The sequence below is a fragment of the Athene noctua genome, chromosome 31 (genome assembly GCF_965140245.1).
Source record: "Athene noctua chromosome 31, bAthNoc1.hap1.1, whole genome shotgun sequence".
NCBI classification, from domain to species: domain Eukaryota; kingdom Metazoa; phylum Chordata; class Aves; order Strigiformes; family Strigidae; genus Athene; species Athene noctua.
The window spans coordinates 1799147-1811690 of NC_134067.1; the positions used below are offsets into that span (position 1 = coordinate 1799147).

At 72.9% G+C, this 12544-nt stretch overlaps 2 protein-coding genes across 2 annotated transcripts in view; both read right to left on the reverse strand.

Moving 5' to 3' along the window:
- Positions 1-820: 820 nt before the first annotated feature.
- On the reverse strand, positions 821-1615 carry NANOS3 (nanos C2HC-type zinc finger 3). Its single transcript, XM_074930163.1, has 2 exons — positions 1116-1615; positions 821-995 (listed from the first exon to the last, which is right to left on the reverse strand). The coding sequence occupies exon 1, from the start codon at positions 1600-1602 to the stop codon at positions 1147-1149; it is 456 nt and encodes a 151-aa protein (XP_074786264.1). The 5' UTR covers positions 1603-1615; the 3' UTR covers positions 821-995; positions 1116-1146.
- A 9968-nt stretch (positions 1616-11583) lies between these two features.
- MRI1 (methylthioribose-1-phosphate isomerase 1) overlaps positions 11584-12544 on the reverse strand; it is a 10389-nt gene continuing 9428 nt past the window's right edge. The window contains exon 3 of the mRNA XM_074929859.1: positions 11584-11896. Within this exon, the coding sequence (XP_074785960.1) occupies positions 11584-11896 (313 nt within the window). The remainder of the gene's footprint in view (positions 11897-12544) is intronic.

Consider the following 12544-nt stretch of genomic DNA (forward strand, 5'->3'; position numbering starts at 1 on the left):
CCGCAGCGGGACGGGGCGACGCCGCGGCCACCAGCCCGCGCCAGCCAGGGCCCAGGTAGGTTGGTGGCCCACTCTGCCCACCCCGCAGACCCTCCGGCCGGGGATAAACCCCTTGTTTTAATAAAACCACCCCGATTCAGTGAGTGGAAACATTCTCATTATCCCTTCTCCCTCCCCCAGGGAGGACGCGACCGACATCGTTTGCGGCCTGATCCTGGAACTCTCCAACCTCAAGTAAGAGCCGTGAAATCGGGGTCGTTTTGGTCGTTTTCCCCAGGATTGGAGGCGGGAAGGGGGGGCGGGATCACCCCGAGGGCGGGCAATGGCGTGGGTAAAACGTGGGCTGTGCCGCGGGGGTCTGCAGGCGCCCACCGGCTGCCCCCCCCTGCACAGCCGCCTGGCCATGAGTGCCCACCGGGGCCTGGAGGCGCTGAGGAGGCCGAAGCTGCGGCGGCGGCGGCGCCCGGCACCGGGGCTGCTCCCCCCATGCGCCGGGAGGTGGTGGAAGGAGACGTAGGGCCGGGTCGGTGCCGGATCCAGCCCCCGGCACGGCTCAACTCTTTATTAACAACCACCAGCATTTCAACAGAGAAACGGGGTAGAAATAAAACACTTTCCCACGCACAACGCGTGGAATAACCTTTAAACAACCCGGTGTGTGCGGTGCGAGCCCCCCCGGCCCGGCACCCCTCCTGCCACGGGGGCCTCAGCACCCGCCGGGATTAACACAAACCAACAAACCGACCCAAAACCCAGAACCGAACCAACTGTGAGCGCCCCCAGCGTGGGGGTGCTGGGAAATCCGCCCCTTTTGGGGGTTTCTGCTGGTGTCTTGACGTGGCTTCTGCCCGCGGCCATGGCCAAAGCGCTGCTGGGATGGTACTGCCTGGATGCACCAGCTGGGGGGCGGAACTGGGGAGACTGGTCACGGTGGGAAGCGCCGTCCCGGTGTTTCACCCTCTTGGCGGAGCCAGGAACGATGCAGCAGCGACCCCCTGGAAGAGAAGCCGTAAGAGCACCACGCTCCCCTCCCTTAATTAGCGCCGAGTCCCCTAACAAGCTCACCGGGAGCCCCTTTCCCACCCAAATTCATTCTCACGTGGCAGCTTCGGTACCTGCAGGGGTGAGCGGCTCGTCCGTGCTCGCTTACTTCTCAGCGTGGCCACTTGCCACCCGCTTGCCGGCCGAGCCCCGCGCCGAGCCGCTGTAGACAGAGGTGTAACCGCGGCGGGTGAGGGGGCAGAACCTCTTGGTGTGGGCCCGATCCTGGGTGGCCCCACACTGGGGGCAGACGTAGCTGCGCAGGACGGGGCAGAGCAGGCGGCCCCCGGCGTCGCGCAGGCTGTGCCCGCCGTACACCTGCTTCGCCTCCCCGTTGTGCTTGCAGAAGGCGCAGGGGGGTTTCCCGGGGGACGGCGGCACCGGTTCCGCCGTGCCAGGCGATGCCGGTGGCTCTTGGGCGGCGGCGCCGTCCCCGTGCTCCCGCGGCAGCTCGGCCAGCGCGGCGGCCAGCCCCAGGTAGTCCCTCCACATGTCGAACGCGGGGCCCTGCTCCATCCTCCGCCGCAGCCCCATGTGCTCTGGGCCGGGCAGCGGCTCCATGTGGTTCCCGGGAAGGGCCAATCGCCCCCGCCCCGGGGCCAGCTCCCTCCCCCCAGCAGCCGCCTGGAGCCGGCCCGTCTGCGCGGCGGGGTGGGGGTGTCTGCGCCTCTTCCCCCTCTCGCTCTACAAGGGGGTCGCTCCCCTAAACCCCGACAGCGCCGCGACCCCCCGGTGCTGGCGTTGGAACGCCCTTAGGCCGGCAGCGCCCGCTCCAGCACGGCGCTGCCCGCATCCCCCCGTGCCGCAGCCAGCTCGGAGCCCCCCTCGGCCGGGGTTGGGGTCTCAGCCCCACGAGGACCCTCCGTCAGCGCCAGGTGCCTTCCCGCCACCCAGCGCTGCCCGGTTTGGCCACAAACACCTTTTTTGGGGGGATAAATTGGGGTTTGACATCATATAAACCGACTGTAGGTGCCTTCCCGCCTTGGGGCTAAACCGCGGGGAATCGGGTAAAGCACCTGCTAATGACACCAAATCCCCCATCGCCTGGCCCCACCCCGGCGTTTTAGAGAAAAAAGGGCTTTTTGGCTGATTTTGGCTCTTTGCTGCTGGCGACCTCCGGCCCTTGCCCACCCAGCCCAGCACCCCTCCTGCTCCCCACCGGTTCGGGAAACGCCACGTGGGGCTTCCCGGGCCAGGCCGGAGCTGCCGCGGTGCCACGGCGTGAGCAAAACCCGTCCCCGAGTGGGGAGGGGGGTGGTGACCCCACGGGCCACAGTTTCACCCCAGCCGCCAAACGTTCCCCGGAGCTGCCGTGTCAGGGCCCGGGCCGCGCCAGCCCCCGCCGGAGGGGACTCACACTCACTGCTCATCCCGGGGGGGTTTGGTGGCGGCCACAAGGGACAGAGGCACCGGGACGGGAGCGAGCCACTGCGGCAAAAGAGGCCAAATCACCCCAAAACCGCCACGGTTTTCCCCCACGTGGCCACGGCCGAGCGCGGGGCCGAGGGGCACCCCTTGCTTACGCAGTACAAACCAAAACCGGCACCGCCCGGCCTGAGCCCCAGAGCCCTGGGGACAGAGAGACCGCTCTGCGCTGTGCCGGGAGAGTAACAGAAATCAGGGGGTTTTCCCCCAAAACAGCGGCCCCTCCGCAGGGTCTTCGTGGCCCGGCACCGCCCATCCGCCTGCGGCCGTGCCGGTGCTGGCAGGCGGGAGCGCCGGGAGCAGCCGGTGTCGTGCTGCAGAGGAGGGGAAAAAAAGGGAAAAAAAAAGTCCTGGAAAGGCAAAAACCAGACATTTTGTGTGTCCCCTCCCCGCTGGCCCCGGTGCCGCACAGAAACTGACCCGGCTGAGGCCAGAAACCGGGGGGTGACGCCGAATTCCTCGTGTTGGAAGTGGGAAAACGCCGTCGGGGAGCAGGCGGCCCCCGGGCGGGGTTTGGGTGTAAAACCGCTGTTTTCTGCTCAGCTCGGGAGGGTTCGGGGCAGCCGCGTGCCCCCGCATGGGCCTGCAGCCCCGCACGCGGCATCGGCCTCGGGTCTGGGGTTAGAAACGGGGAAAAAGGGGAAAAAATACTGAAACGGGCAGTTCTGAGCCAGGGTGGCCCCGAGCCGGTGGGCGGGGGCGTGAAGAAGAGGCGGGGTGTTGGGGGGGGACGGACACACACCCCAAATCCCCCCCCCCAGCGACCGGAGGACTGGGGGCACTGGGAGGACTGGGGGTGCCCCTCCCCGCCCCCCGCCTGCCGTGAGCACCCATGGGTGCCGGCGCTGGGGGGGGTTCTGCAGGCCGCCCCCCCAGCCCCCCTGGGGGTCCCTGCCAGCGCGGGGGGTTTGGGGGTCCCTGGCGGGGGGGCGGGGTCAGCTCAGGCCAGCGGCCACGCCCATTGTGGCTGCCTGCCCCGCCCTGCCGACTCTCATTGGCTACCCGCCGCCCCCGACCGCCAGTGGTCACCGCCCCGCGCCTCCTCATTGGCTGCCCGCCGCGCCTCGCCGCCTCCCATTGGCGGGGCTGGGCCGGCGGTTTAACCCCCGCGGGGCCGCCGCGCTCCCAGCCGGTGCGGGGGGGGGGTCTGGGAGGAGAGAGCGGGCCCGGGGGGGGCGGGGAGGGGGACACCCCCCCCTCAGCCGGGCCCTGGAGGTTGGGGGCGGAAAAAGAGCGTCGTGATAACGGCGGTAGTGCCGCGTGGACCGGGCACGTGGCTCGGCCCGCAGTGAACGGCGGGGGGGGCACACCGGGGGCACACCGGGAGCGGGGAGACGGGCACGGGGCCGGGCACACGGGGCCGGGCCGGGCTGGGGCCCGGCCTCACGCCCAGGCCCGGCTCGGGACGGGGGCACCGGGCCGTGCCGGGAGCAGCGCGGTGCCGGTGCCGGCCGGGAGCCGGGAGCAGGCGGCACGAACGGCCCTTCCCGAGGGGTTCCCACGGGCCCCCAGCCGGCACCGGCACCGGCACCGCGCTCCGCAGCCCGGCACACGCCCGGGCAGGTCCCGGCTGCACCCCCAGGCTGGCCCCGGTGCCGTGGGGAGCTTGGCGAGACCACGGTGCCTCTGTCCCACGCACGGCGCCGCGCACCGGCACATGGCGGCACACGACGGCCCGCGGTGCCGCGCAGCCGCTGCCGCTCTCTCCCGGGCTGGGCCGCGCTCGCCGGGTCCCAGCCGCCGCCGCTCCCCCGGTGCGGCCGTCCCGTCCCGTCCCGTCCCGCGGTGCCGGTGCCGCCGGCGATGCCGCGAGCGCCTGGGCCCAGCGTGGCCCTGCCGGCACCGCCCGGGCGCGGCGGGAAGGCAGCGCCGGTGACTCACCGGTGCCCGGCAAGCCGGCGCTTGATGCCGGGCCGGGCCGCGGGGCGGGTGGCAGGGTGGGGGATCGGGGGCCGCGGGGTCCCGCCACCGGGGTGGGGCTGCCACGGGGGGCACGGAGGGGCGCGCAGGGGAGGCTCAGCCCCCCCGGCGATGCCAGGGGAGGTCCCAGCTGGGGACCCCATGGCCTGGGGGTGAGGGGGGGCCGGGGGGGGCAGGGGGGTGCTGGGGAAGCCCTGAGGTGTCCGGGGGGGGCCCCGTTCTCTGAAGGCGCCTTTGTTTGGAGCCGGCTGGTCCCACCCCAGCGGTGACTCACGGGCGCGTGGCTGCGCCCTGACTCACCCCCCCCGGCCCCCCCTGGCCTCGGGGTCCCCCGGGGCCCCCCCGGTCCCCAGCAAGAGGGGGGGGACCCAATTATACAGAGGACCCTCTGCATAGAGGTGGGGTCCAGGGGTGCACGGGGGGCCCCGGGGTGCACGGGGGGGCCCCGAGGGGCCCATGGGTGCATGGAGGTGGTTGTGGGTGCAGAGAGGAGTTTGTGGGTGCAGGGAGGGTAAAAGGGTGGCTGGGGGTCCCGTGGGTGCAGGGGGGGCCCATGGGTGCGGGGGGGCGTTATAGATGCACAGGAGGTGCCTGTGGGTGCAGGGGGGGCCCATGGGTGCATGGGGGGGGTTATGGGTGCAGAAGGGGCACCCGCAGCACCCGGGCGGGCTGCTCCCCCCACTCCGTCGCCCCTTGGCCTTGCAGGGGGGTGTGGTGGGGACACCCCGCGGGGACACCGCGCTGGGGACACCCCCCGGGGACACCCCACGGGGACACCCCGACTCGGTGCCTGCGTGGGGGGGCCCCTCCCCGGCGGCAGGGCCGTGGGGCGGCCGTGGGCGCCTGCCAGCCCGGTGCTGCCGGTGACTCACGGCCGTGACTCAGACCCACCACAAACACCGCGTCGCGCGGCAACGCCGCCCGGCCCCACGGCCCCCAGCCCCACGGCCCCCAGCCCCACGGCCCCCCAGCCCCACGGCCCCCCGGCCCCGCTCCCCGGGATCGGCGTCCCACGGTCCCCCCCAGGGACCCCGGTAGCCGCTGCCGGAGCGGGGCCAGGAGCCAGCGGGGCTGGGGATGCCGGGGGGGGGCTGGGGGTCCGGGGGGGCCAGGCGTGCCCCGGCACAAGGAAGGAAGGAGCCAGGAGGGAACGCGGGCGGGAGGAAAGGAAATCCCGTCCCACCAGGCCCCCCCGGACTGCCAGCCCCACGGCCCTGGCTCCCAGTGCCCCCAGTGCCCCCCAGCCCTGGCTCCCAGGTCCCCCAGTGCCCCCCAGCCCTGGCTCCCAGTGCCCCCAGTGCCCCACGGCCCTGGCTCCCAGGCCCCCCAGTGCCCCCCAGCCCTGGCTCCCAGTGCCCCCAGTGCCCCACGGCCCTGGCTCCCAGGCCCCCCAGCCCTGGCTCCCAGTGCCCCCAGTGCCCCCCAGCCCTGGCTCCCAGTGCCCCCAGTGCCCCACGGCCCTGGCTCCCAGTGCCCCCAGTGCCCCCCAGCCCTGGCTCCCAGTGCCCCCGGTGCCCCCCAGCCCTGGCTCCCAGTGCCCCCAGTGCCCCCCAGCCCTGGCTCCCAGTGCCCCCAGTGCCCCACGGCCCTAGCTCCCAGTGCCCCCAGTGCCACCCAGCCCTGGCTCCCAGTGCCCCCAGTGCCCCACGGCCCTGGCTCCAAGGCCCCCCGGTGCCCCACGGCCCTGGCTCCCAGTGCCCCCAGTGCCCCATGGCCCTGGCTCCCAGTGCCCCCAGTGCCAGGAGCACCCTGTGTGGGGGACATGTGGGTGCAGGTGAGGGTGCTGGTGCACCAGTACTGCAGGGGACGGGTGTCTGGGTGTACTGGTGTGGGGTGTGGGGACTCATGTTGGGGGGGGGGGCGGTGCCTGTCCCAGTCCCGTCCCCCAGTTCCCGCTGGCGGGGGGACACCACCGGCTCACTGGGGGCTGCCGAAGGGGGTTTCTTGGTGTAACCACCCAGCCGGTGCCGGGAGTGGGACGGGACACGGCACCGGGACGTGGCACTGGGATGTGGCACTGGGATGTGAAACTGGGACGTGGCACTGGGATGTGACACCGGGACGTGGCACTGGGATGTGACACCGGGACGTGGCACTCGGATGTGACACTGGGACGTGGCACTGGGATGTGACACCGGGACGTGGCACTGGGATGTGACACCAGGACGTGGCACTGGGATGTGGTACCGGGATGTGGCACTAGGACGTGAAACTGGGATGTGGCACTGGGATGTGACACTGGGACATGACACTGGGATGTGGCACTGGGATGTGGCTCCGGAATGTGACACTGGGATATGGCACTGGGATGTGACACTGGGACGTGGCACCGGGATGTGACACCAGGATGTGACACTGGGACGTGGCACCGGGATGTGGCACTGACATGGCACCAGCATGTGGCACTGGGATATGACGCTGGGATGTGGCACTGGGATGTGCCACCAGGACGTGGCACCAGCCTCTGGCAGCTTTGGAGGTGCCCAGCCCGGCCACCTCCAGGAACAACAGCACGTGTGCGTGTGCGTGTGCGTGTGCGTGTGCGTGTGCGTGTGCCTGGGCCAGCCGGGGCCGCGCCGTGCGCCATCACCGTGCCACGGCACAGCGTGCCGGGCCGGCCCGCCGCGGCCACCATCGCGCCGTGCCCGCCGTCGCGCCGTGCCCGCCGTGGCTCGGCGGCGGCCATGGCGCGGTGCGAGCGCCGGCAGCGCGTGTGCGAGGCGGCGGCGGGGCTGACTCAGGCGGGAGGAATGTGCCGTCTGGCGCGTGGGCGAGCGCCAGCCCGGCCGCTGCCATTACCTAGAAAGGACATCTCTGTGCCGCCGGCCGCCAGCGCCTGCGCCCGCACGGCCACCGCGGCCACCGCGGCCACCGCCGCCCCGCCGCCGGCCTGGGGGGCGTGCGGGGCCGTGCGAGCGGGTGCGCGGGCGCCGGCTGCGTGTATCCGCGGCGCGCCGGTGTGCGTCGCACGGGGGCTGCTCGGTGGCACGGGGGTGAGTGTGAGAGGGAGGGTGTGTGCGCGTGAGTGTGCACATGAGTGTGAGTGTGCACGTGAGTCAGGGTGTGCACGTGTGTGTGAGCATGAGAGTGCGAGGGAGAGTGTCCGAGTGTGAGTGTGCACGTGTGTGGGTGTGCGTGTGGGAGTGTTCACGCGTGTGGGAGTGTGCACATGAGTGTGAGAGTCAGGGTGTGCACATGCAAGTGTGCACATGTGTGTGAGAGAGTGACGTGTGAGTGTGCACATGTGTGAGAGTGAGTGTGCACATGTGTGAGTATGCACATGTGAGAGGGTGTGCACATGTGAGTGTGCATGTGTCTGAGCGTGGGAGTGTGAGAGGGAGGGTATGCATGCAAGTATGAATGTGAGTGTGCACATGTGAGCGGGTGTGAGTGTGTGGCTGAGTACAAGTGGGAGTGTATGCACATGCAACTGTGCACGTGTGTGTGAGTGTGCGAGCATGACAGGGTGTGCACGTGTGTATGTCCAAGCACACAAGTGAGAGTGTGTGCACACACATGCATCTCCCTGAGCACATAAACGTGTGGGCACGTGCAAGGTGCACATACATGTGAGCATGTCTGAGTACACGAGTGTGTGTGTGCATGTATGAGTGTGCACGTGCCTGCGTGCCCGAGGACGAGTGAGCGTATGTGTGCACGTGTGTGTGAGTGCATGTGTGTGCATGTGTGTGTGCACATGTGTGGGTACATGAGTGTGTGTGTGAGTCCAAGCGTGTGCATGTGTGTGTACATGTGTGGGTACGAGTGTGTGTGCTCACGTGTGAGTACATGCGTGTGTGTGAGCACACGTGTAAGCATGTGCACTCCCGTGTCTGTGCACACGTGTGTGCGTGCGCGCACACCTCACACCACCCCTCTATGCATGTGCTGGGGGGGGGGTGTCCCTGCGGGCAACGCGTGTGCTGCGTGTTCGCGTGTGCGCCAACACGCGTGTGCGCCGCCGTGTCGCGGTGCCGCGGCCCATGTGCGGGCCATGTGTGCGCGGCGCTGGGGGGTCGGGGGGTGCGGGGGGGTCCAGCTGTGCCGCCCCCGCCAGATGTGCGAGGACAGATGGGGGTGGGGGTGTCGGGGGGACCCCCCGCGGTGACGTGCTGGGGACACGCCCCCCCCCCGTGGCACTGGGGGGCGCTGGGGGACACTGAGGGACACTGGGGGGCGCTGGGGGGCGCTAGGGGACACTGGGGGGCACTGGGGGGCGCTGGGGGACACTGAGGGACACTGGGGGGCGCTGGGGGACACTGAGGGACACTGGGGGGCACTGGGGGGCGCTGGGGGACACTGAGGGACACTGGGGGGCGCTGGGGGACGCTGGGGGACACTGAGGGACACTGGGGGGCACTGGGGGGCGCTGGGGGACACTGAGGGACACTGGGGGGCGCTGGGGGACGCTGGGGGGCGCTGGGGGACACTGGGGGGCACTGGGGGACACTGGGGGGCGCTGGGGGGCACTGGGGGGCGCTGGGGGCTCCCCCCCGCTATTGTTTCTCCCTCCGCGGCGCGCGGCGGACACCCAAAACCTTCCCAAACCGCCCCAAAACCTCCCGCCGCGGGTATTTGGGAACTTCCACCATCTCCAGGGCGACGCGGCCGTGACGCAGCCGGGCCGGGCCTGGCACCGCCGGCCCCGCGTTCACCCCCGGGGCCCCGCGCCGCGCCGGGGGGGTCCCCGGGCTTGGGGGGGTCCCCGCGGCCCGGGGGCAGGAGCTGGGCCGGGGGTCCCCGCTGTCCCCTCCCGGGGCCGTGACGTTCCCCCCCCCCCCCCCCCCCCCCCGGCCCACTGGCAGCAGCGGGAGCGGTTGGGGGGGGTTGGGGGTGCGGGGGGGGGGCTGTGGGGTGCAGGGTGTGGGGCGGGAGGGCGCGGGGGGGCCCGGGGGGGGCGCGGGGGGGGCGGGGGCCCCGGCCTGGCGGCAGCGGCCGCAGTGACGCGCTGTGGTTTCGCGACTTCCGATGCAAAACTCTGTTTAATGTCTGTGTGTGCGGCATCGCCATGGAGACCCCGCGGGCCGGCCCCACGGCGCCCCACACCGCCCCACACTGCCCCACGGCACCCCACACTGCCCCACACTGCCCCACGGCGCCCCACAGCGCCCCACGGCGCCCCACACCGCCCCACACTGCCCCACAGCGCCCCACGGCACCCCACACTGCCCCACGGCGCCCCACGGCGACCCACAGCGACCCACGGCACCCCACACTGCCCCACGGCACCCCATGGCACCCCACAGCGACCCACTGCACCCCACACTGCCCCACGGCACCCCACACTGCCCCACAGCGCCCCACAGCACCCCACACTGCCCCACGGTGCCCCACAGCGCCCCACGGCACCCCATAGCGACCCACAGCACCCCACAGCGCCCCACAGCACCCCACAGCACCCCACACTGCCCCACAGCACCCCACACCACCCCATGGCGCCCCACGATGCAACACGGCACCCCACAGCACCCCACTGTTCCCCACGGCACCCCACGGTGCCCCACAGCACCTCAAAGTGCCCCACAGCAATCCACAGCACCCCACAATACCCCCACGGTACCTCACAGCACCCTATGGCACCCCACAGTGCCCCATGGTGTCCCACGGCACCCCACAGCATCCTGCACCTTATGGTACCCCACAGCGCCCCATGGCACCCCACAGCACCCCACGGCATCTCATGGCACCCCACAGCACCCCACGGCATCTCATGGTACCCCACAGTGCCCCCACAGTGCCCCATGGCACCCCATGGCACCCCACATGCCTGCTGCCACCCTCCCCGCATTGGAAGGCCACATCCTGCCCGGGGGGCTGGACCAGAGACCTGCCTGGTGGCACTGCAGGCGAGGGACCCCCAGCATCACCCCCAGCCCCCCACATCGCCCCCAGCCCCCCACATCGCCCCCAGCCCCCCCAGCACCAGCCCCACCCCCCTCAGGCAGCCCCGGGGAAACTGAGGCACAGGCTGGGCACAGGGGCTGTGGGCATTGCCCCCCCCTCCCCGTGTGGGGCACAGGGGCTGTGGGCACTGCCCCCCCCCCTCCCCGTGTGGGGCACCCGGTTGCTCGCCATGGGGCACGTAGCCCTCGCTGTGGGGCACATGCCACTCACCATGGGGCACGAGCCCCCTCACCATGGGGTGCCCAGCCCATGTGCCATGGGCCACGAGCACACAAGTCCCCTCGCCGTGGGGCACATCACCCTCGCCATGGGGCATCCAGCCCCTCGCCGTGGGGCACATCACCCTCGCCGTGGGGCATCCAGCCCCTCGCCGTGGGGCACATCACCCTCGCCGTGGGGCACAGGCTGCTCTCGCCATGGGCCACGAGTCCCCTCAGTGTGGGGCACGTGCTGCCCTCGCCGTGGGGCAGGAGACCCCTCGGCTGAGCTACGAGTCGCCCTCGCCGTGGGGCACGTGTTGCCGTCGCCGTGGGGCACGTTGCCCTCGCCGTGGGGCACGTGTCCCCACAGACGGTTCGGCCCCGCGCGCCGAGCCCCGACGGCCTCGAAAGGGTGCGGGCTGCGGGTGCCGGGCCCAGGCCCCTCCTCTCGCCGCCGCCGCGGCCTCGCCGCGCTCCCGGGGCGGAGCGAAGGTTTTAAAAAGGATTTCCCTTCTTGGAGTAAAAGTCAGTGACTTTGGGAGCCTTCGCGCTCCCCGGCCGCCCGCCCGCCGCCGCCCCGGGGGACCCCAGCGGGGCCGCGGCCGCCGGCGCTCCCGGTGAGTACGGCCGCCGGGCGGCAGCCGGCCGAGCCCCGGCACGGCGGGAGACCCCGGCGGAAAGTTGCCGTCCCTCGGGGGCGGCGGGAGAAGGGTCGGGGCCTGGGCGGCCTCGCTCGCCGCGTGCCGAGCCGTGCCAAACCGCGCCGGGCCCGTGCCAGGCCGTGCCCTGGGGAGCCCGGGCAGCGCCCACGGCCCCCCAGCTCCGGCCGGGACTGAGAGCGGGGGGGCCCCGAGGGGCCGGGGGGTCCCGGCGGCGCGTTGGGGCGTGGCGGCGGCACGACCGCGGCCGTGGGCATCGAGGTCGACAACGCCGTCGCCCGTTCGGGGGCCGGCGCGCGGGGCCGGGGGGGGCGGGGGGGGGCAGCACGGGGCAGGGCGCGGGGTTTCGGGGGGCCGGGGGGGGCAGCGCGGCGGGCGGGCGGGCGGGGGCCGCGGGAGGGTGCGCCGGGGCGGGCGCCGCCGAGGAGCGTGATTCATCCTTTCCCCCCGGCGCTGCGTGTGCCGACGGGCGCGGACGGGGCGGCCCCTTCCTCGGCCCCCGCCCCCGCCTTGGCCCAGCCGACGCCGGGAACCGCGCCGGCACCCCCGGGCCTCGCGCACCCCCCCCGCCGCCGCCGCCCTCGACCCCCCGACGCCCGCTGCCGCCGGCAGCCGGGCCCCGTGGCACGAGGAGGGGGGGCCCGGGAGCGGCTCTGCCCCTCGGCGGCCGCGTCCCGCCGCAACGGCCGCAGGCGTCGGGGAGGCGCCGCGCGGCGACGCCGGCTTTTCCCGCTCCCCGTTTTCGGGCTGAAAGGTGGGGATTTTGGCGAGTGGGGGGGGGGGGGGGGGGGCGTCGACGCCGTTTCCCCCCCCCCCCGCCCTTCCAACCCCCGCTGGCGGGGAATCCGGGCAGCCGCCCCCGCTCGGTGCCCGCCGGGGCCCACGTGAGCCGGTCGGGGCTGCCGAGCCGGCACCGCCCTGGCGCCGCGCGGGCAGAGCGCCCGGCCCGCCCGGCAGCGCCAGCCCGGGAAGAGGCCGCGGGCGCCAGGGAGCCCCCCCCGCCCCCCCGAACCCGGGGTCGCCCCGTGGCACACGGCCCACCGCAGCCCCCTCGTGCCGCGCTCAGGCGGCGGCAAAACTCCGGGCGACGCCGCGGCCGCCCCGGCGGATCCTCCGCCCCGAGGCGCGGGGGCCGTGCCCGCGGTGCCGCCACCGGGCCAGGCGGTTTGGCCGCGCTTCGGGCCCGGCCGGGGCCTGGCCTGGCCGCGGCGCTGCCCGCGCCCGCCCCGTTGGCACCGAGGCCCCGGGAGCGCCGCGGCCGCCGGGCGGGAACGCAGGCGTCGGGGCGGACCCCTGCCCCCGCCCAGGCACGCGTCCGCCGGCCCGGCCCCCCCCGGCCCCACCAGACATTTTGTTTATGCCGCCGCCGTCGGTCGCTGTTTATCCCGATTTTTT

Excerpts from the sequence above, each read along its gene's own strand:
- NANOS3 (XM_074930163.1), bottom strand. The coding sequence starts at position 1,602 with ATGGAGCCGCTGCCCGGCCCAGAGCACATGGGGCTGCGGCGGAGGATG.